Here is a 24,729-nt window from a genome sequence, read left to right as displayed (position 1 = left end):
TATAATCTCTTAAGAGATTTTAACAAAAAACCAAACTTTTTAGAAAAAAACCTGGGACTAACTTTGAATGTAAAAATGGATTCATTTACCATTGGTAAGTATGGGGAAATTGTTGTTTACTCCAGGAAAATCCATTTTTTGGCCAAAACGAAGAGTTATTATCCCTTTAAACATTCAATTAATTAAATCTTGCAAAAAAGTGATAGGACATAAAACCAGTTTTTAAAATCAAATCTGCAAAAACTACTAATTACTTATCTCCATAAGAATTTTAATTTTAAATCTATTCATAGAAATCAATTACTTGAATTATGAGGAAATATCTTAAAGAAATTAGGCCAGTCCATTTAAATTATATTTCATAATCTATTCAAAGGAGCAAATTACTCAAAGTAAGCAAACAAAAAATTAAGCCATAAATGTGTTCTTTTAGTATGTGAAACGGATACTATGAAATTTATGATGTTAAACAAATTGTTACAATAAATCAATAAAAATTGCTCTGTACAAATTAAATTATTTAAAATGAAATCTAATAATTAGTCTTTTCAAAGATGATAAAACCAGTTACGTAAAATCAGCAGAAAATTCATAGACCAATTAATATTTAAAATCTGCAAAAAATTAAGAAATAAAGTTTGTTCATGCATGTATGTATGGCAGAAATCTTGAAACCCGACATTAAATATTCTCAGAAATAAATTAATGTTTAAAGATTGTATAATCTTCTTAAAAACTACATCAGTTCATTAAAATAATCTATCCCAAGAAATGCATTATTTTAAATGAGTAAAAATGGCATTAAATCGTTCAAAAACAATCTGCAGACAATCAGAGAGGCCCCTGGGTATGTAACAGTAGATTAGCAAGTAGAGAACACACAAAATAACTGAAAAGAGCTATCATTTTTAATTGTTGCATGAAACGGCTGATACTCCCAAAGTAACAATTGTTAATCATCCACACAAGTCGTTGCTGAAAATCAGCAACACAATTTTTATACAGGGGATGCAGTTGGTTTAAAATTTTTTGTCAGACAAAAGTAAAATTTAGGACAGAGTGCAGGTTACTGTTGGGCTTGTCTTGGAACACCTGCGCACATCTTTTGCGCAGCAACAACAAACAGTAGATGATGATTCTAAGGTTGATATTTGAATGTAAATGACTGATAATATGGGCTGAACCAGACAATTCTTACGTCTTATAAATATAATACAACAGCGGTAAGTAAATGTTCTGTAAAGTTTTCATGGAAGTGATGAAAATACCAGTTATGTGCAGTTATGCACTGATTTGTACATAGTAACGTCGGGTACGTACGGATAAAATTTAGTCCCAAAATATTACACGTCCCTATACTCCCGTTACCGATAGATACATATAGGAAAAACGGAAAAAACGTCTTTTTAGATTTAAATACCGATAGATCCGATTTTTTTCTGCTGTCCTATATATTTGCGTTCCTATAGATATGACGTCCTCATAAACCCACGTCCTTTAAATCCGCATACCTATAGATCCACGTATTTTTAGATCCAAATACCGATAGATCCATTACAGGTACACTATTGCTCGAAATAGTTGGTATAGGCTACTACTCAGTACATAAAATTCACTTCTTTAAAACGGCAGTACGCAGTCAGCAATATATTATTCTACTAGATCGTTTTCACACAATACTCAGTGAAAGAACATAAAAAGAACAAAAGTGTGTTCTATATTTCACAACGCTTAATTACTGTTCTAGCGTCAGAACACTGTTTAAAGCGTTCTCAAAATGCAACATTCGAACACGTAAAAAGTGTTCTGAATTTACATGTAAATGTGTTCTAAACAAAACAAAACAAAAAAGAACATAAAAATGTGTTCTAAAGTTCACAACGCAAGTTGATATGGGCCTTTTAGCCGATTACGATGTCAGATAGATGGATCTAGCAGTACCTGGATCTAAAGATACGTGGGTTTATAGGAATCCGTTGGTGGATCTATCGGAACGTAAATTTAACGAGACGTAAATCTATTGAGACGTGTATGTATAGAGACGTATCTATCGGGGCGAATATTTTATTGGGACGTTTATCTATGTGGCGGACCCCGTAACGTCAAATAACATTGCATGTATCTTACGTTCTAACTACAACATAAATGCAGATGATAGATTGCAAGAACAATCAGTTAATGCAGAACACATATTATTTGTGTTTAATTGCCCTAACGCCCATTTTAAAAATATCATTGTGGTCGAAATAACATATCAAAGACCCACCATGACAAAGGGAGAAAGAGGAGAGGGAGGGAGGGTGTGGGGAGCAAACAGCCCCCCCCCCCCCCCCCCCCCCCCCCCCCCCCCATCGTGATATCCAGCACCTGCAAATGAAAATAAATATATTATATAGCTATAATGTTACTGAAGTAAAGCTGGATATTTTGAATCAAGGGGCTTATTTTGTTGTGATTCTAGTACATGAAATTCAGTAAAACTTAGAACAAATTTCACGTTTACAGACACAGAATGTCCAGAAAATCTAGCAGTAGACCCTCTTCAGGCAGGAGGGCTTCATCTGCAGAATCCAAGAAGGAAGATTTAATTTATGAATGCAAAGCGGCTTATTTTACTGTGTTTGATGACACAGATGATAAAATTACATCTCGAAGTAAACTCCAGCAGGGTGAGTTTTATTTTCAGTGGCAAAACCTATTTTATAAACTGTTCAGGTCATAATAAGTGTTTGGAAATTTGAAAAAAAATTGAGAAAGTGTTTTGCAGAGATCCTCTTATCATTTATTTAGAGGACATTTAAATGATAAGTAAAATACAAGTATGAATATATATATATGATATGTATATAAACTTTAAATAAAACCTATATCTAATGTGGCAATTTGTTTTTAGTTCTTCAGCAAACAGGCAGAAATCCTTCAAAGCGAATTTTGGATAAATATTGGAAAGAAGAAACAAGTATGGATCACTTATAATTCACATACATACTTAACTTTGCTCAGAATTCGTTTTCTGTTTTTAGTTTTTTTAATTATACATAACTTGACAAAAATCCATTTTAGAAAATAAAATTTAATTTGTATTGCATAAGTTTTTTTTTAATTATGAAAAATTGCTCTGAAAAAAAAGGATGTAGAGTGCATGCTTGGCTTTTCAGCTGCCTTAACATTTGATGACTTTTGTCACATTTGTGAGAAAATTCCTGTCACATCAGAAGATGACTTGATGAAAGCTTTCAAGAAGATTGACCTAAATGGAGATGGCTTCATAACACACAAAGAATTGCTCAAGGTTTTAACTACAGTAAGTTTTAATTGAATGAAAATTTTCATAAAGGACCTGAAAAATATATTTAGAGATTTTACATGTGGGTATTTATGAAATGTTGTTTTAATGAATCTAGTAAACTGTTTTGCATTTATACTGTAACTGATAAAACCCTTTACAGATTTTTTTGATTTCACTCACTTATTAAATAAAAATAATTCCTATCCCAATTTCACATTAGAAAGGAGAAAAGATGACAGAATCAGAGGTGAAGGCCATGATAGAAGAAGTAGATGAAAATAAAGATGGAAAATTGGACTACAAAGAGGTAAGTGGGCTGATGCTGTACTGTAATTTAAGAGTGTTAACTTACTGTATTTTAGACTGACAATTAAATTGGTTTTTAATAAATGGTTCACTGTTTCTTAACATGTTGTAGGGCTACTTCATGGGAATTCCCACCAAAATGGATTTAGAATTTCTTTCCATGCATTTGAAAATTCCCCACAGTCATTTTCATGTCCCGTAAATCTTCTTGTATTTCCTTATTCAGGCTATGAGGACAGTAAAACACTTAAGATAAAAATGTATCTGTAGCTTCCTTGGGTAGCCATTGCCAGCTCGAAACAACAGGGCTGCAATACAAAACACCCACCATTTTCTTGTGAGAAAACAAGGCAATGTGCTTGACAGGGAGGGGTCAGACAATGATTCTTGAGTAGGAGAAAATTGCTCTCCAGGAAAATTTATTTTGGTGGGAGAATCCCATGGAGTGTCCCTTTGAGATTTTGTTAGAAGAATATGAAAATGTTCTTCAAATTGTAACCGTTTGTGTGATAATTTTTCAGTTCAGCAAGATGGTGCTCTCAACCACGGAAGAATGTAAGAAAGTAGCCAAACAGAAGCTCGAGAGAAAAATGAAAAATCCAAAGAAATCAAGTCAAATGGCATCAGAGAAGGAGAAAGAAAAAGAAACTGGTATGAATACAGTTCAAGAATATGAAAAGGCAAAACAACCTTTATGATGGGCACTTTATGTTTTTTATTATTCCGATGGAGAAAATGGATGCCTTAAAATATTCTGGACTTTATGGTGTTTTTCAATTAAAAAATATTATATATTTATTATATTTTCATTTGATTATTTTTTCAAATACATAACACTTAGAATGTTGTGATTTTTATACACTTAATGAATTTTATTTATTTTATCAAAAAAAGTCGCTTTTTAAACAGTCAATTGAAGAAAATGAAGAATTATTGATATGCTATCAAAGAAAGATTAATTGCGATAGATTTTACTTATATCTTGTTTAAATGCAGCAATGATCTTCGATGTGAGTTAAGTTTTATTACCTTTTCAGCAATAACAGGAAACTGCTGAAAACCATCTTCACCCTAGTACTATGCAAATGTGTTTGGTCTTACAGAATATTTTTATCTCAAATATCAGTAATCATGTTTTGTTTTTGAGTGTGCCCCTCGTCAAATACCATGGTAAATCAAACTGCAAGATTTGTTTTAATGAGAAGACGTAGGAATAAACACCTATATTTTCAGAAAACAAATGGAAAAATCATGTCAAAGATATGCTTTAATATTATTTTATTATTTTGTGGATGTACGTCATTTTGCAGGAGAAGAGACAAAGTCTGTTGAAGACACAAACCATACAGAAGGCAGTACAGCTGAAAAAGATTCTGAGCAAGAGAAACCCAGAGAAGGTGTCAGCAATCAAACATTTACAATTATATATGATTTAATGTATATTAAACATGCAATGTATGTGAAAATGTTTTTTTTTTTTTTTTTTTTTTTTTTTGCAAATTTTATGTATTCCCTTTGTGTTCTTAGAACAATAAAGGTGGGGTGTAGTTTGCAAATGGCACTTACGTAAAATGTCATTATTTATCAGCCAGTCATTATGTGGTTCTACTAATTTTCTACTGCTTACTGTGGAAAATATGTTGGAAATATGTTAGGGTATATTATAATGCTTAGGGTATATTATATGTTTTTCATACATTTAATACCAAAGTTGAGAAACAGCCAGATGAGGATAATAAGAACCAGGAGATACCCAGCACAGGATCACAAGCATCACTTACGTCTTTTAAGGATGGCGTCAAGAGTAAGGGAATGATTTGAGAATATTTTTGATTTATTGGTGCATGATAAATTGTGACTTTAGAAAACATTTTGTAGGCAGTAAAGAGGACTAAAAGAAAAAGGAATCCATTTTTTTTTAAACTTAATGATAACTAATATAAAAAAATAAGTATTAAGATGAGGTATTGATTACTAGGCCCTGATGAAAATTTGCAGTTGTTTAGTTTAGAAAAATTCATGAATAAGGTGATGGTGATATTGGCTTTTGATGTCTTCTCCTTAGCTTGAAGTAAAGAGCAAAGACACTTTGTGTAATTTTTAGTTAGGGGCATTGGTTTTTACACCTTGGGGAAATTCAAAAAATGTTGTTTTTTTTAATTTGGAAATAGTTCACTCACTTAGTAAAGGTAAAAAAAGGTATCATAAAAACTCAAAGGGAATTTCTGGAATAATAAGGAATTTATAATTTTATAGGTGATAAAGAGGATTCAAAGAGGATTGGGTCCCATACCTCCTTAAAATCTCTGAGTCAAAAAAATGATAATGATAATACCAAGAAAATGGGATTACAGGTTTCACTTAGATCAGAAGAGAAGAAGAGTAAGGATGTGGCATTGAAAGATAAACACTATAAATTAAAAGGATCTACAATGGATCCTATCAGATGTGCCCATTTTAATTTTTGAAAAATATATTTTTTTTCAAATCCTTCAACCCAAGCATTAGCCCATAAAATAAAAAGATATATAAAGTAATTATTTATATTTTATTTCCATTTAAAATTTGATTTGGAATATTCATGAATGTGCAATTTTATAGGTGATAAAGAGGATTCACAGAGAATGGGGTCTCAGACCTCTCTTAAATCTGTGACAAATGGTGATAAAGTGGATTCCAAGGAAATGGGATCACGTGCATCAGTACGGTCTGCTAAGGGCGATAAGAAGAGTAAGAAAATAATGTGGAAATTGCCACTTGAATTTTTCCCACTTTCTGATTATTTTTTAACTTGTAATATAAGTCAAAGCTGTTAACAAGTGATCAACCGGCAAAAGTATTTCATAAATCTTTTTTTCAAAGCTTGCTTCATTTTTGTGTCACTTGACAGGTGAAGGATACTTTTCGGATTTTTTATATGATTTTGTCATTTTCGATAGAAGAAAAGCTATTAGTCAAGAAAAGTGGGTCCCAAACTTCACTTAGAAGTGCAACAGGAGATGAGAAGCGAAGTAGTAAGAAAAATTTTTTAAATCATATATGAACCCATATGTCATGTCATGGAAGTCTATAAGCTGGTATGCAGATTTTTTCCTTTTTAAAATGATTTTCACATCAGTATTGGATTTTTAATGCAGTATGCAGAGAGAAAGAATATCAGATTTTCACATAAATGGAACATAAACCAACCTATAAATTTACATTTACTTACAGAGTTTAGACATTAATCAACTTTTATATCTTGTTTTAGCTGGTGAAAACCCAGAACAAACTTCAGAGAGTAAGAAAACATCTTGCTTGACATTGCTGATTTTGCTTTTTTTGCAGTTTGTATATATCTGAGTTTTGCCTTACACTGCAGCCAGTTCTTGAGTGTTTTAAACTGGCTGTCAGACTGTCCATCACCATTTGCTTAATGTCACTTCTAGGGAGCCATACAGTGTGAGATAGTATATATATATATATATATCATTATTTATCAGCCAGTCATTATGTGGTTCTACTAATTTTCTACTGCTTACTGTGGAAAATATGTTGGAAATATGTTAGGGTATATTATAATGCTTAGGGTATATTATATGTTTTTCATACATTTAATACCAAAGTTGAGAAACAGCCAGATGAGGATAATAAGAACCAGGAGATACCCAGCACAGGATCACAAGCATCACTTACGTCTTTTAAGGATGGCGTCAAGAGTAAGGGAATGATTTGAGAATATTTTTGATTTATTGGTGCATGATAAATTGTGACTTTAGAAAACATTTTGTAGGCAGTAAAGAGGACTAAAAGAAAAAGGAATCCATTTTTTTTTAAACTTAATGATAACTAATATAAAAAAATAAGTATTAAGATGAGGTATTGATTACTAGGCCCTGATGAAAATTTGCAGTTGTTTAGTTTAGAAAAATTCATGAATAAGGTGATGGTGATATTGGCTTTTGATGTCTTCTCCTTAGCTTGAAGTAAAGAGCAAAGACACTTTGTGTAATTTTTAGTTAGGGGCATTGGTTTTTACACCTTGGGGAAATTCAAAAAATGTTGTTTTTTTTAATTTGGAAATAGTTCACTCACTTAGTAAAGGTAAAAAAAGGTATCATAAAAACTCAAAGGGAATTTCTGGAATAATAAGGAATTTATAATTTTATAGGTGATAAAGAGGATTCAAAGAGGATTGGGTCCCATACCTCCTTAAAATCTCTGAGTCAAAAAAATGATAATGATAATACCAAGAAAATGGGATTACAGGTTTCACTTAGATCAGAAGAGAAGAAGAGTAAGGATGTGGCATTGAAAGATAAACACTATAAATTAAAAGGATCTACAATGGATCCTATCAGATGTGCCCATTTTAATTTTTGAAAAATATATTTTTTTTCAAATCCTTCAACCCAAGCATTAGCCCATAAAATAAAAAGATATATAAAGTAATTATTTATATTTTATTTCCATTTAAAATTTGATTTGGAATATTCATGAATGTGCAATTTTATAGGTGATAAAGAGGATTCACAGAGAATGGGGTCTCAGACCTCTCTTAAATCTGTGACAAATGGTGATAAAGTGGATTCCAAGGAAATGGGATCACGTGCATCAGTACGGTCTGCTAAGGGCGATAAGAAGAGTAAGAAAATAATGTGGAAATTGCCACTTGAATTTTTCCCACTTTCTGATTATTTTTTAACTTGTAATATAAGTCAAAGCTGTTAACAAGTGATCAACCGGCAAAAGTATTTCATAAATCTTTTTTTCAAAGCTTGCTTCATTTTTGTGTCACTTGACAGGTGAAGGATACTTTTCGGATTTTTTATATGATTTTGTCATTTTCGATAGAAGAAAAGCTATTAGTCAAGAAAAGTGGGTCCCAAACTTCACTTAGAAGTGCAACAGGAGATGAGAAGCGAAGTAGTAAGAAAAATTTTTTAAATCATATATGAACCCATATGTCATGTCATGGAAGTCTATAAGCTGGTATGCAGATTTTTTCCTTTTTAAAATGATTTTCACATCAGTATTGGATTTTTAATGCAGTATGCAGAGAGAAAGAATATCAGATTTTCACATAAATGGAACATAAACCAACCTATAAATTTACATTTACTTACAGAGTTTAGACATTAATCAACTTTTATATCTTGTTTTAGCTGGTGAAAACCCAGAACAAACTTCAGAGAGTAAGAAAACATCTTGCTTGACATTGCTGATTTTGCTTTTTTTGCAGTTTGTATATATCTGAGTTTTGCCTTACACTGCAGCCAGTTCTTGAGTGTTTTAAACTGGCTGTCAGACTGTCCATCACCATTTGCTTAATGTCACTTCTAGGGAGCCATACAGTGTGAGATAGTATATATATATATATATATATATATATATAGAATGTTGCTAGTTAATATGTTCCCACCCATTGCCATGTGCCACTGTTTTATTGTATATTGCAGCTTTCAAGGATTACTGCCAACACTGGTGTTGCTTTCTTTTGCTATCTGTTTTGCTATGTGGATGATGCAGAAGTTGGAATATATATTTAAAAAAAGCGAAAATGATCCTGGAATATTGCAGGGTTCAGTATGTTCTGAACAGCAAAATGTCTAATTGCCAACATATTTCGCTTCAGTGTTTCATATTACTCTGCCATCTATAACAGTGTTTGGTTGTGCTCTTTTCGCAAATGAACGTTCTCCTGGTGTTTTTTTCTTTTCATCACTTCCTATTTTTCTGATTCTGTTTTTTCTGTAGGAACCAAGAATGTTAAAAATACGAGGCCAGACAGTTCCCCTTTAAAATCAAAACCTATAAAGGCAGCTATAGAGAGACCAAGTCAAGGTTAGGTCGTTTTAGGCACAGCTGCTGTTGCGGGAGGCTAGTTTTGCATGAGCTATAGCAAAGATTATTAATAGCTATCTTGCATGACTTACGTAGTTCTTTATTTGGTAGGCCAGAATTTAACAGACACAAATTGATTGTTTTTGTTGTGTCAAGAAAGTTTGGATTTTCTTACTGTTTTTATTTTGTACAATTTGGATAGTAGTCTTAGAAATTTACAGCCACTTAGAAGGCTTAAATTCTGAATTGATCCAATGAATTGGCTTTGAGGTTTTTTTGTGCTTAGAGAAGTAGTTAAAAGAAGTAACTTCCCACTTTTTTTATGCTTGAAAATGTCAAAATGTATATCGCAATATTAGATGTATTCATTGTATTAAAATCCATCTAATATGGTATTCAGGTTTACCCTTTTATTTCTTTCTAATGCCTAACAATTTTGCTTACTTTGTTCTATGAATATTTCACTTGTTTGTTTTTGAAAGTGGGTCTTGCAGGCTTTTGGATTATATAAGCTTTAACAAAGTGCTGTATCACTTTTCATGAGTGGGACTAATAAATTTTTACTGCACTTGATAATTTTTTTGAAATATTAGGTAGCTTTTCTGCTATGGTTCAAATTCACAATCTGAATTGGAAATATAGATGTCTATAAAATATTTATTTTAATTTATTTCATAGTTTGTCAGACAAATGTATGTTTTCTTGAGTATCCAAACCAGCTTCTGGTTTTTTAATCATTTTAAATTTGAAACAGTGTGTCTCAGGTTCATGTTATAGAGCAGACCCTGTTTACGCCTTTGTCAGAAGTTAAGTTTTATATTTAGGAATGACCATGAAAACCAATTCTTTATCAACATTTGTCAGACAAACTTATCTTGTGTTTTAAGGCATTTACTTGAGAAAAGAGTAATGTAGCATTAGGGTGTGTTCTCTTTAGGTGTCAGTGAGGCAGGCTACTCTGAAGATTCAGACAACTGTGACATTGTAGTGCCTGGAAAGCGTAAGCAGCTTTCTTTTAAATTTTGAAATTTGGAAAAGTTTCAATTTTACATACCTGTTGTCAGAATCATAGAATTCCTAACTCTTACCCCCAGTATGTAACTTTGGCTTAAATACTGAAAAAGTTTAAACTGTTTTATAAACTGTTTTAAAGCAAATTTCAAAGTTTTTGAAATTTTCTTTGAAGGTGGACCTAGAAAATAAAATATTTCGCATGAGGCAGTTAGGTTAGAGAACAGAATTTGAAGCCAAAATCGTAAACTATAAAAAAGAAGCTATATGTGGAAGCTTCCATAATATGATCACTTTTTGAAAATATTAATTTATAATTGTGATCATCCATTTTACCCCATTGTAGAGATGACAGTATATTTTAATTAATTCTTTCAGAAAACTAAAGAGATTTACTGAAGATTTTTTTTTCTCTGCATCTCAAACTGAGCTTTCTTAACTCTGTTCTCTACTTTTCTTTTCATGCTGTACCTCTCAATAAGTTTATTTTGTTTTAGGCTTGTTAGTTAACATAGGCAACATATTATGCATTCGTTCTCTCAGGAGAGTAACTTACAGTTTGTCCCAGCTAAAATAGATTTGCTTCTAATTGGACAATCAATGGTTAATCATATTCATTGTCACAATTTAAAACTTCCCCTCCTTTCATTAGCTTTGATACATATCTGTAGGACTTTTTCATTCTTTTCTATGTCTTTATATGTCTTTTACTATTATCTCTTTTAAAGAATCAAAAAAGGTTACCCCACCAAAGCCCAAACCAAGAAAACTCAGCCTAGACATGGCTAAGTTGGACTCTGAGCCCTCGACAGGTAATGCATGCTTTTCTTTGGGATGCACCTAAGCAGTTGGAACAAGGCGCTTAATTCTGAGATAAATTTTAGTAACACATTACAAATGATATCAGCACAGTAAAAACTGGCCCTATGCTATCACTCGGTCAATCCAGTTACCTTTCTGTGGGTTGTGCTCCGTACCTCATGTGGCTTACCCTCCACAAGATTATCTAACCACATTGGCTTTAGTTTTCTGTCTTATACTTTGCCTTAGTTTTCTCTTCATAACATTAACAGTTTTTTTTACTTTTTTCTGTCTCAGTTTTTTTTTCCAATGACCATCTTGCTTACACAGTTTCTGAACCCCTTTGATGAATTGCATGCCTAGAAACAGATAGGATAACTTATGTGCACAAAATCAATTGCACATTTCCATGATTATAAACTGATATATATATATTGAATTTCTGATATGATAAGAGACTGGCATATTATTGTGCACATTGATAACATTCTTGCTAATGACATGCTCATAATTTCATCTGATAGAAATAATGCATGCAGGTTGATATGTGAATTATAATCACTGATATGTTGCATAATCTTTTTTCTTTCAAATAATCTGTGGATTTTATAACTAAAAGAATTGATTTTTGCATGGAAGTTTGTTCAGAGAGATGCTTGATTTAAGTTCAGTTTTTTAACTAAAAAAAACTCGTGTGGAGATTTGATTAGAGAGTTGAATGACAGAAGCTCTACTTCACAAAACTTCTATAAATTTAACACATTTTTTAATTTACAGAGATGGATAAAATGAGTTTAATTAAGATAACTAATGGAATTATTTCTATAATCTTTTTGGCCGTATTAAGACCAGAATTCATTGCAGGTCAAAAGCCTATTTGCATTTTGAAAAAAAAAAAATCCCTGTGTGTACCCACACCATTTGCAAAAAGACCCTTTTGGCAAAAACTGCTTTGAATCATAGAATGATCGTAGAACATTGATAGAAATCTTATAGAATGGAAGAACAGATAGCATAAACACCAGACTCCTACAGTTTTATCAGCTTAGAAGATGGTGATGGTGAAGCACAATAACCCATTTCTTGGTGTTAATTTCTTTTCAGGTGTAATGCTTAACCCTTTGCCTTTAAGACTTTGACATGTTTGTAAGCTTCATATTGGAATTGCGTTCTATTGTCAAAGCTTTTCATTCCAGTTTGCACAAACCATCCACTAACTTTGCCAGCAAGCAAGTCAATATACAATCAAATAATGCTCTTACTAACAATCATTGTGAATATAACCAAACTGAATTTTTACTTTCAGTTATGATTTGCAACTTTTTCCATGATAATTCAAACTATTGTACTAAATCGTTATACTATGTTAATTATTATCATTTAATATATTCATTCAAATTAGTTATTTCATTTAGTGTTCTTCGGAAATTATAAATTTCATTAGAAGGCGTGAGAACTGAGATTGAATGTTATGTTTAATGAAAAATCTGAGTCTAGATTTTTATACAATGGCCAGTGATGTACAGGAGCAAAATTTTACAATTTCAGACCAACCTAAACCCTCACCAAGAACTAAGAAAGTAGAGGAAAAAACAATGCCCCCAGTTGCAAATCTGAAGACCAGACTGCAAGAGCCAAAGAAACTAAGTGTAAGTGTATATCCTGTAAGGTCCCACAGATCTTAAGTTAAAACAATGAAGTCTTGGTTAATATTGTGTATGTTTATTTCAGTAACCAGCATCAGATACGCATGTACTTGTAGTCCAGTGGTTCTGACTAAAAAAAAAAAAACATAATAAGTCTTCTTAAAATGTAGTGTTACAAACAATTTTAACTGCATTAAGAAAGTTAAACTAACTTCTACAACAAAACGGTGATAAAACTCACATTGCTGGCTTTCTGTGGATGTCAATTATTTCTTTTATCCTGGAAAGCTTAATGTCCTCCACAAAATCACTGAACATCTATGAGTAACTTGACGTTGTTATACTAAGTGGTGTCTGAACTGTCATAAACACACAAAGGGGTGTCACAAAAATGTCAATTCCTACAGAGTGCTAACTGCAAAACAGCCACACTGCTGAAGTGTCAATCAATTCTCTCCCCAATCCTACCTCCTCACATAAAAGATCACGCAAATTGGCCACTTAAGCTTACATTAGTTGAGATAAACAAATATTGGGTTATCCGATTCTTGCATATCCCTTTTTCTGTTTTCATAGCTAGTTCTCTTTAGGCAGTCTGGAATGAAAGGCTAATTCGAGGTATCAGTTAATAGTCAGTAAATAAGTATTAGGCAGGGGTATATTTGGCCAACTGGTGCTAGTTTTTCTAAGTCTTTCTTTAAATTTGTGCAGAATAGAGCTAAAAAAAAAAAAAAAAGAGCATTGCAGTATTCTTCTGAGTTGCTTTTCACATCTCTGTAATTTGAATAAATTATTTCAATGTCAGCTGGATACTTTGCAGGACTGGACCAAGTTACACAGCAAGGGTTGTTTCTTCCTTGAAGAGGATGGATCCATCATTAGTCATCAGTACACGCTCAATCTTACCTGTGAAACAAGTGTTTGGTTTACTATAGAACCAGTTGTTCTTCATCCAGATGGTGAGTTGTTTCTATGTATTCCGCTTTAAGCCATTCTTCACACAAAAATTTCCTAGTTGTACATGTAGTTGTAATAAGACAATTAATTTGTATGAAAATATAACAACATAGATTTGCAGGATTATGGACAAAGTGGTGATCCAATATGTCCTTCTTGGGTCAGACTTTTAATTGTAATAGATGTGCCTGTAAATTATATTTGGTATGATAGATTTGCCATATTCATTTGAATTACTTGGTAATATGTTTTTGAGCTTGATATCTGATTGTGGTACTCCATTTCCTTTCAGAGGACAGGAAGGGCCCCCCTGTGGACACGGCTCTGTTCATTCTTAGAGACAAACCTGACTCTGCTGGCCACAGACTGGTCACTTTTACAGAGCAGAGAGATACCAAAGGGGTCAGTTTTGAAAGGGGTTAATTCTTATTTTACAAGTAATACTTCACATGGCCTTACCTGACAATTTGTTGTCTTTCCATTGGCATTTTTGCATTTACTTATTTATTATCGGTTGAAAGGTATACTGGAGTTACGGAAATGCTTATTAATTGTTTCAGAAATACTGTGTGCGATGTGATTTGAAAAAAGGCAAGTATAGTTTACTGCCTTTCACTACTGGATGCAGGCTTAGGAAGAGGAAAACTGCCCCCAAAGCAGAGACCAAACTGATCAGGAAGGACCCGGATGACAAATATGTGTTGACCAAAGCATTTAGGTACGTCACATGTCCACATAATTATGCCTGATATTATCAATGAAAGACTGAATATTTGTTCTGCAATCTGTTGAGATGAGATGAGATATTCAGTAACTAGAACTTTCAGAAACTGCACCTGAACTCCATAAAAAGAATTTTGATCAAAAAGAACATTAAGATCTTTTGTTTTGAAAAAGGAAGATAACTAGTCTGAATTATCAGTTGCATATTGTTCAGATATTTCTGGGTGCCCACTTTCATGCAAGGCACCAGAAAAATTAAAATTCAGTCCCTTTGTAGTTGAAAATTTCCATTGAATGCTCCTTCAAGTATGTTTGCACATTTATTTGTTTATTTTTGTTTGTTTGCTCGTTTATACAGGGATGTTCTGTCTGACATATTTGAAATGGCTGATCTGGATGGAAATGGATTGCTAAGTCGGAGTGAGTTCAACTTGTATAACGTGAGGACAAGTGGTGAGGAGGTGGCTGACGAGGAGTGGGAGGTGGTGGAAGGTGAGCTGGTAATTCTATAATGAAAGTATTAGTCCCCATTCAGAATAGGGGACTAACTAGTCCGAGGGTGAAATATGGTGACCCACTACTAAGCTTGTTGTCTAATCTGCTAATAGACACCGAATAGATATCCTGTGGGGAAGTAATCAAATGGGTCGGCCATAGTGACCTTCAGACTAGTTAGTCCCCTATTCTGAATGGGGCCTTACATGAGAATTAACCGAAGTCAATAACTGCTGATATTAATTGTCTGTTCTTTTTGTCTTTGGTAAGTGCATGGCATGGAAAATAATTCAAAATTGTGGAATAAAATGGATTTACAAAATAAGGTGCTGTTGATGTTAAAAATTTCAGACAATGTTGAAATCAAGAAAGGAGAACTTACCAGAAAAGGCTTTGTTGATCTCAACCAGATGGAAGCAGATGACAACGAGGGTGATACGGAGGACTTGTGGGTAACCTTGCAGAGCATGGGATACAACAAGGAGTTAATTTTGGATGAGGTGAGTCTCTTTTAAAGCCAGTATGAAGAATGTAACACTGATAATTGGAAATACTGTAGTATGGCAAAGTAAGTGAATTAGTATTGTAACATTCATCAGTTCTCAAATTAAGGTGAAATAAGCAGTGATACTGCTGCATGAATTCGTTAAAAACAATGTAAAAAATTCTTATAAAAAGAGAAAGATATCTTTATAATTGATTTCATCTTCTCAACAGGCGTGTCCCTTTTTGATGGAAGTATACACAGAGGACTGCTCAGATGCAGAGCTCAAAGTGACTGGTATCAAAGATGGAGGTTCTGCATTAAATTCAGCTGTCTGCCAATCTGTTGTCAGCAAGGTAGATTGATACTCGTGCCCATCTGTGAGAACTTTATTTTTTACAAAAGTTTTGATTTTGCCATATTCTTTCAACCTTGCTTTCCCAATGACACCCCTAGAGGTTTAAGTAGGGGGTGAGATTTTTCCAACTAATGGTGGATTTCCGACTTTTTGGGTGGTGTTGGTGCTCACAACAGTAATAAGATTTTCCCAACAATTAGCAGATTCTGACTTTTGGGAGCCAAAAAGTCTTATCCCTGATAAGTGGAAAGATAAATAAGCGTTATCCTTCATGTGGTTTATCATATTGTAATTCTTCATAAATTGTCCCTCAAATGTATTTCTTATATTTTTTGTTTTTTATGTAGGGTGAGGCCAACAGGATCAAAAGTACGAGAGATGTGTTGGTCCATTCTTATACCAGCAATCATAGGGTGTCACTTGTGATAGAAAATAAGGTGAGACAGAGTTAAGGATTTTGAGGGAAGCTCATTAAATTCTATTTTGAACAGCATTGCAATAAGTTCTCTTTTAAATAATGGAAATAAAGTCATTTGAGCTCCTCAAGTTAATATTGGTGATAAGTCTTTATTTCTTTACTTTTGAAGACATCTAGCAAGACCTTGGTGAGGCTGGACTGCAGCAAGAGTACAAATAGCAGCACAGACAGGCCTAGCCTGGAGTGTGATATTGATGTACCAGCTGGACAACTTGTTGTAAGTACTATACAATAGGATATACAATTGAAGTTGACACAATGAGGACAGGTGGAGTCTTGAATGTTATGTATATATACCAGGATGAGAACTTGTTTCGAGTACAATATAAAAGGATGTACCACTATATATAAAAGTTGAAACGAACGCACACAGTCTGCAGTATAGTGTGCCAGAAAAATAATTTCACATTGAAAGAATCAAGTACAGCAATAAAGAAAAACTGACTTGTATCATTTATTTTAAATGTTTTAATGATCTTGTTATTATCCTGAAGGCTTTAATACTCTGGCATTTCTGTTTCATATTTGAACATAACTTTTACTTTCATCCTTCTCTCTTTCAGCATGGTCATCACATTCTACCAACAGATGAGAAGAAGGAATGGTTCTTTCACTGTGCCGAGAGTATATTGAAATAATCTCTTTAGCTCCATAGGACAAATATAAAAAACAAGGCAGCAAAGCTGTCAAATGTACAGACAAAAAACAGGGAAAAAAAAGATGCAAAATAGGTCATTTTGTCAATTTTGATGCAATAATATATGCTTATAATAGCACAGTCAGTCAACACTGATTTTTAATCATGCACAACAGGTAACATGGTCAATAACAGGAGCAGATCCAAAGATATTTTCTGACAGTATTCCAAAGTATCTTTGTTGATCCATCCTCCATTTTGATGGTCTTCCAACAGAAACCCGTAAATATTAACTTTAAAATCTGACTGTCTTCCAGGAGACCCAGAAAATGGTTTCAATCCACCCCTTCAATAAGATTACAGTTTCAGGACCATGAGAGTTAAAATTCACATGATGAAAGTCCCAATATATGAAAAATGATGACAGTGCATAAAATAATATTACAGCGTGTTTAAAGACATAAATACCAATACAACTGCTTATGTGGAAATACTGAAAATGTGCAGAGCCTCAGGTGGATGGGAGTTAAAAATCACATCTTAAAAATGCCAGTGTTGGAGAAAAAATTAAAAAGAAAACAACAAAAATATAATTCCAATGAAGCTGCTATTCACTGCTTCCTTATTATGGACAGTATGTTATCTAGCAGAGAGCTTAACCTTTGGGAGTTTACAGGGAAATATCAACAAGTGTGCTTTATGAAATTTCATTTAATGGCCGCTTAATTAGGCAAATGAGTTTACAGCCTAGTGAATACCCAAGGGGAATTTACAGACTGACCACACAAATTTGTCTATCAAAGGTCTTCAGGCCCATAAGTCACACCTTAAGAAAAGCAGAAAACAATAATGTACAAAATAAAACAGGAGACTGCCAATTCTGATGCAATAATACATTATGTTTAACTGCACAGTCAAAATCAAATTTTAATTATGCACAACGTACAGGCAACACTGATGAAATTAAAAGCAGGCTCCAGGCCCATCAGAGTTCAAGTTTACAATTAGAAAGTGCCAGAGTGAGAAAAATGAAAATTTCACAAAAAATTCATAAATTTAATAAAAATAATAATCCAATAGAGCTGGTTCTCTAATATGAGCTGTATGTCAATCCTAAGAATCATTTTTGTAAGAATAGTTAAAAAATAGAAAGTAACACTTTACTTTACATAATATTAATGGTGGCAGAGCACAAAGTAGGTTTTTTGTCAATTTTGATGCAACATTACATAATGATTAACTAATTAAATACCACCAATTTTAAAATATCTACTATTAAAAACAAGGACATTAAGAAAATTTGATTACCACTGGGCTTCATGCCCAAGGGAGCTCTAAGTCCCACATTGAAAATTGCAACATGTGAAAGATAAAAATTTTCACAAAAAACCTGTATTACTTCCAAACAATTAACTAATGAGACAATTTTTCAACTGAAGCTGTATTTCAGTCCTATGTTTCTTTCCTGTAAGTGTGAGAAGAGCGAGTGACATGGTTTTCCTTTCACCGCCACTACAGAGGCAGTGCCCAGAATAGGGTTTTGTTCAATTTTGATGCAATATTACACAATGCTTAACAGCATAATAACCATAATTTTTTTTATAATAAAATAAAAGTATCATAGATATTCAGAAAATGTGACTAGCCTATAGAGTTCAGAGTCATACTTTGAAAATCCCAAAATGTAAACAAGAGAAAACTGTATTGAAAGAGTTTATTTCCATTTTCAACACCTTTTTTACATAAAGCAAAATAATCAATTTACTGTCATTTTTATATGATCAATCAAAAATATGTTGTCAAAGCAAAAATATCAATAGAACAATTATAAATGTCCAACTTGCTCCATTCTGAAATTCTGAACATAGTGAATGGTTGAATCTGACAAACTGTAAAGATATTTTTTTTCCATTTTTGACACTTTATTACACAATACACGATAACAGGTTTACTATCATTTTTACAAAATCAACTAACAATGTTGTAAAGATGCAGGAAATGCCAAACAAACACTTTTACGTATCTTATTAGTTAAATAATGAGACTGTTAACATGCCTAAGAATTGAATGTGAGGAAATGTGAAAAAACAGCATAACTTCTAAAATAATGGACCGATTATGCTGATTTTCCAACTCAACCTTCCTTTTAGTAAGATTGGCCACTCCTAAGAGTATTATGACAATTGGCCTATCTGTTTTTCACTTATCGTGTTATCAGTGTTGCATATATGCTGAAAAAAGTGAAAAAATAGCCTAAATTCAGTAAAAATGACCCAATCATGCTGATTTTCAAACTTGACCTGCGTATTATGAATATTCATCAGTTCGGTAAGTTTCAAGCCAAAAGGTAAAATGGTTTTCCATTTATGGTGTTATTGGTGCTGTATATATGCTGAAAAAAGAGAAAAAATAGCCTAAATTTACTAAAAATTACCCAATCACACTGATTTTCGAACTTGACCTGCGTATTATGAATATTCATCAGTTCTGTAAGTTTCAAGCCAAAAGGTAAAACGGTTTTCCACTTATCGTGTTATTGGTGCTGCATATATGCTGAAAAAAAGTGAAACGAGAGTGCAGACCTCTGCCAAGGTAGCAATTGTTGATTATTATTGATTTTTGTCCTCTTTGGCCCACTTCTGACAGTTCCTGAAAATTTCCGCAAAATCGGTCCATAACTTTTTGAGTTATGTTGATGACAAACAGGGGTGAAAATATAACCTCCTTGGCAGAGGTAAATATAATTCCAATGAAGCTGCTATTCAAACTTTTAATCTTTCAGTTTGATATATATATATATATATATATATATATATATATATATATATATAAAACTTATTTGCAATATTAAACAAAATTTACCTGCATAATTATCACTGCTTCCTTATTATTAATCTAGCAGAGAGCTTAACCTATGGGAGTTTACAGGGAAATATCAACAAGTGTGCTTTATGTAATCTCAAATCACAAGTGTGCTTTATGTAGCCTATCAATTAGGCAAATTACTTTATAACTGAAATTAGCGAAGTGATACCCAAGGGAAATTTATAGACTGACCCTCTCAAAGGTCTTTCAGGCCCATAAGTCACAACTTAAGAAGAGCACAAAACAATAATCCACAAAATAGGAGACTACAACTTCTGATGCAATAATACATTATGTTTAACTGCACAGTCAACATCAAATTTTAATTTTGCACAACAGGTAACACCGATGAGAGTAAAAGCATAAGGCTTCAGGCCCATCAGAGTTCAAGTTTATACTTAGAAAGTGCCAGAATGAGAAAAATGAAATTTCACACAAAATTGCATTAAATTCAATAATAAATGATAACCCAATTGACCTGGCTTTCTAATTTGAACTGCATGCCAATCCTAAAAATCATACTCTTAAGTTAAATATAATAATAAATAACACAGTTTTCTTTTCATAATGTTTGCAGTAGCAGTGCAAAAAGATTATTGTCAATTTTGATGTAACATTACATAATAAATTATAGAATAATTATCACCAATTTTTGATTATTGACTATAAATAGCATGAACATGTAGAAAATTTGATTACCATCCGGCTTCATGTCCATGGGAGCTCCGAGTCCCACAATGAATATGCCAAAAAGATAATGAATATTTCACTAAAATGAATAACTTCCAGAAAAAGAAGCCCATTAGACTGCTTTTCCAACTTGGGCTGCATTTTAGTCCTGTGTTTCTTTTTTGAAAGTTTGACAATCATAATGAACACGGTTTTCCCATCATGGTCATCATGGCAGATGTGGATGATTGAATCTGACAAACTGCAATGATATGAGTTTATTTCCGTTTTGGACACTTGATTACACAATACATGATAACAAGTTTACCATCATTTTTACATAATCAACTAACAATGTTGTAAAGATGCAGGAAATATCAAACACACACTTTTACGTATCTTATTAGTTCAATAATGAGACTGTTAACATGCCTAAGAATTGAATCTGAGGAAATTTGAAAAAACAGTACAACTTCTAAAATAATGGCCTGATAACACTGATTTTCGAACTCAACCTGCATTTTTGTAAGATTGACCACTCCTGTGAGTATAATGACAATTGGCTAAGCTGTTTTTCTTATATTGTGTTATTAATGTTGCATATATGTTGAAAAAAGTGAAAAAACAGCATAAAAAAATTAAAAGAAAATGTAAAATAAAACATAAAAAATACCAATAAAGCTGCTATTCAAACTTTTAATCTAGCTGTACAATTACTAACATGATATGAATAACCCTATTGAGTTTGAGAATAATAAGGCACTGTTATTCATCTTTAGCATTAATGTAAGCGTTACACAAATTTTTTTTTGTAAACTTATTTTCCATATTAAATAACATTTACCTGCATAATAATCATCGATTCCTAATTATGTGACACAGTTAAGAAAGCTAAACCGATGGGACTTTACAATGAAATCTCAATGTGTGTTTATGTAATCTCATTTAATACCCACTTGAAAATTAATTAAGCAAATTATTTTATAACCCTGAAATAACTTGAAAATCAATTAAGCAAATTATTTTATAACCCTGAATTAACTGCCTACTATCCATATACATTTATTGCACCAAATAGCACTGTACTGCATTGCTTTCAAAACAGAAAACAATTACGATGGTTTTCCAACACAAGCTGCACTTCACTCTTTTCAGTAAGGTTGATTATCATAAGTAACATGGTTTTCCCTTAATCGCTATCCTGGCAGCAGTGTCCAAAATAGGGTTTTCTTTAACTTTCATGCAATATAACATAATACTTAACAGCATAATGACCATCAAATTTTTTATAAAAAAATAAAAGTATCATGGATATTCAGAAAATGTGATATGGAAAGGTCTCCAAGGACATGGAAGTTAGGGTCACACTTTCAAAATGCCAAAATGTTAACAAGAGATAACTGTACTGAAATGATTTTCTTTCCATTTTCAACACCTTTTTTTACATAAAACCATCATAACTGTCATTTTTAAATGATCAACTAGGAAAATTGTTGACATAGGAAAAATATCAATAGAACAATTTATAATGTCCAATTAGCTCCATTTGGAGATTCTGAACAAACTGAATGATTGAATCTGACGAACTGCAATGATGAGTTCCTTTCCATTTTTGATACTTTATTACACAATGCAGGATAATAGGTTTACCGTCATTTTTATATAATCAACTAACAATATTGTTAAGAAGCAGAAAATGTTAAAACAACACTTTAACATATCCAATTAGTACCGTTATGAGACTGTTAACATGCTTAAGAATTAAATCTGAAGAAAAACCACTTATATACAAAAAGGCTAATAACTTCATCAAAACTTAACTGATCAAGCTTATTTTCAAACTTGATCTGTATACTGGTCAGATTGATCACTCCTGTGAGTTGCAAGACAAAAGGCTGATTGGTTTTCCTTAAAATGCGTTATCAGTGTTGCATGTATGCTGAATAAAGGGAAAAAAACAGCATTACTTTTGTAAAAATAGTCCAATCATGCCAATTTTCAAACTTGACCTGCGTATAATAAATATTCACCAGTTCTGTAAATTTCAATCCAAGGAAAGGAAAAACATTTTTACACTTATCATGTTATCGGTGTTATAAAAGTGCTGAAAAAATTGAAAAAAAAAAAAAAAAAAAAAAAACAGGATAACTTCCATTAAAATTGCCCGATCTTGCTGATTTTCAAACTTGCCCTGTGTATTATGAATATTCATTAGTTCTGTAAGTTTCAAGCCAAATGAAAAAACAGTTTTCCACTTATTGTGTTATCAGTGCTGCATATATGCTGAAAAAAGTGAAAAAACAGCATAAATTCCCTAACAATAATCGAATCATGCTGATTTTCGAACTTGACTTGCGTATTATGAATATTTATCAGTTCTACAAGTTTCAAGCCAAAAGGTAAATTGGTTTTCCACTTATGGTGTTATCGGTGCTGCATATATGCTGAAAAATAGTGAAAAAACAGCATAAATTCCCTAAAAATGACCCAATCATGCTGATTTTCGAACTTGACCTGTGTATTATGAATATTAATCAGTTTTGTAAGTTTCAAGCCAAAAGGTAGGATGGTTTTCCACTTATCGTGTTATCGGGGTTGCATATATGCTGAAAAAAGTGAAAAAACAGCATAAATTCCCTAAAAATGACCCGATCATGCTGATTTTCGAACTTGACCTGCGTATTATGAATATTCATCAGTTCTGTAACTTTCAAGCCAAAAGGTAAAATGGTTTTTCACTTATCGTGTTATCGGTGCTGCATATATGCTGAAAAAAGTGAAAAAACAGCATAAATTCCCTAAAAGTGACCCGATCATGCTGATTTTCGAACTTGACCTGCGCATTATGAATATTCATCAGTTTTGTAAGTTTCAAGTCAAAAGGTAAAATGGTTTTCCACTTATCGTGTTATCAGTGCTGCATATATGCTGAAAAAAGTGAAAAAACAGCATAAATTCCCTAAAAGTGACCCGATCATGCTGATTTTCGAACTTGACCTGCGTATTATGAATATTCATCAGTTCTGTAAGTTTCATACCAAAAGAAAAAACAGTTTTCCATTTATCGTGTTATCGGTAAAAGTGCACGGCGACGGCGACGGCGACGACGGCGACGGCGACGACGGCGACGACAGACGCAGATGATAGCTATATGTACAGACACATCTGTGTCTGTACATAAAAAACAGCAGGTCTCAATTATTTAGCTTCAGCATTTCTCCAGCTCAAGTTGATTTTACCTGAGGCAGCCTTGATAAGTTTTGTTGAAGATCCTGAATTGTTTTGTTAATTGTTTTATTTTCAGTCAGATGGTAACCCACCTTCATTGTTAATGTCATTATAATATCATTCAGAATAGTCAATACATATTTGTATGTGTATGACTCTGTAATTGGCATATGCTTGTGTGCTATGTTTTTGCATATTGCTCAGTCTTAGAATCATCCCATCATGACATGCAGCACATCTTTTATATAGGAATAGAGTGAATTAATAGCATTAAGAGGTGGTTATGTAGTTTTAGCTTCATAAACCTGGATGGATATCTGGAAATGAAGAAGCTGTCACACAGCAAATCTGAAGCTCATGGCTTATATATTTATATATTTGTGACAAAGGAAATGTTCTGCTGCAAGTTTCATGTTACACCCAGCATGTATAAATCACAGAAGTGTTAAATAGGTAGAAGGGGGAACCATAGCTTTAAATGCTTGTTGACCCATTAATGGACTTCATGACTGATTTAACTATGCTAAATGCACATAATTAACATATTTTGTTTTTCACCTTCAGTGTTACTTTGAATTACATTGTCAGACTCTGCAATTTGTTTACCTTTAAAAAGGACTCAGATGGTTCTGCTTTTTGTATTAGGTGCAGAAATTGAATGGTACTGGAGTAACAAATGTAAGGAAAATTTAGTGCGTCATTTTATATTTGAAAGTATTGAAAATTGGAAGGTGCATATTTTCTTCCTAGGATATACAGTCATAAAGGCTTTGAATCTTTTCTGGAATTTTTTTTTGTTTTCACTCTTTTGTAGGAGTTTCAGTACATTTTGGTGTAAATAAACTATTTTTACCACATGACGTGTTAAATTTTTGAATTAAAAAACATTTTCACCCATTCTATTTCCATTTGAGATGGCAACCATTTTGAAAAAATGATAATGGCTACCTCTATTATGA

General features: G+C 32.7%; 1 protein-coding gene across 17 annotated transcripts; it reads left to right on the top strand.

Moving 5' to 3' along the window:
- The first annotated feature begins 1,057 nt into the window (after positions 1-1,057).
- On the top strand, positions 1,058-24,627 carry LOC106177080 (EF-hand calcium-binding domain-containing protein 7). Of its 17 annotated transcripts, XM_086999808.1 has the most exons (21): positions 1,058-1,223; positions 2,506-2,669; positions 2,894-2,959; positions 3,159-3,304; positions 3,510-3,596; positions 4,117-4,246; positions 4,906-4,992; positions 9,332-9,418; positions 10,356-10,418; positions 11,158-11,241; positions 12,779-12,879; positions 13,697-13,835; positions 14,126-14,235; positions 14,394-14,551; positions 14,915-15,048; positions 15,403-15,551; positions 15,769-15,891; positions 16,241-16,330; positions 16,481-16,588; positions 16,935-17,041; positions 23,727-24,627. In XM_086999808.1, the coding sequence occupies exons 2-20, from the start codon at positions 2,513-2,515 to the stop codon at positions 17,007-17,009; spliced, it is 2,094 nt and encodes a 697-aa protein (XP_086855934.1). In that variant the 5' UTR covers positions 1,058-1,223; positions 2,506-2,512; the 3' UTR covers positions 17,010-17,041; positions 23,727-24,627. The 17 variants fall into 17 exon arrangements, with proteins under 17 accessions (XP_086855934.1, XP_086855936.1, XP_086855937.1 ...); XM_086999810.1 differs by lacking the exon at positions 4,906-4,992; XM_086999811.1 differs by lacking the exon at positions 9,332-9,418.
- Positions 24,628-24,729: the final 102 nt, after the last annotated feature.

This window comes from Lingula anatina, chromosome 1, assembly GCF_051362555.1.
Source record: "Lingula anatina isolate TDL-2025a chromosome 1, LinAna3.0, whole genome shotgun sequence".
NCBI lineage: Eukaryota > Metazoa > Brachiopoda > Lingulata > Lingulida > Lingulidae > Lingula > Lingula anatina.
Note: the sequence above shows the minus strand (reverse complement) of the source record. Positions and strands in the feature narration are given on the sequence as shown.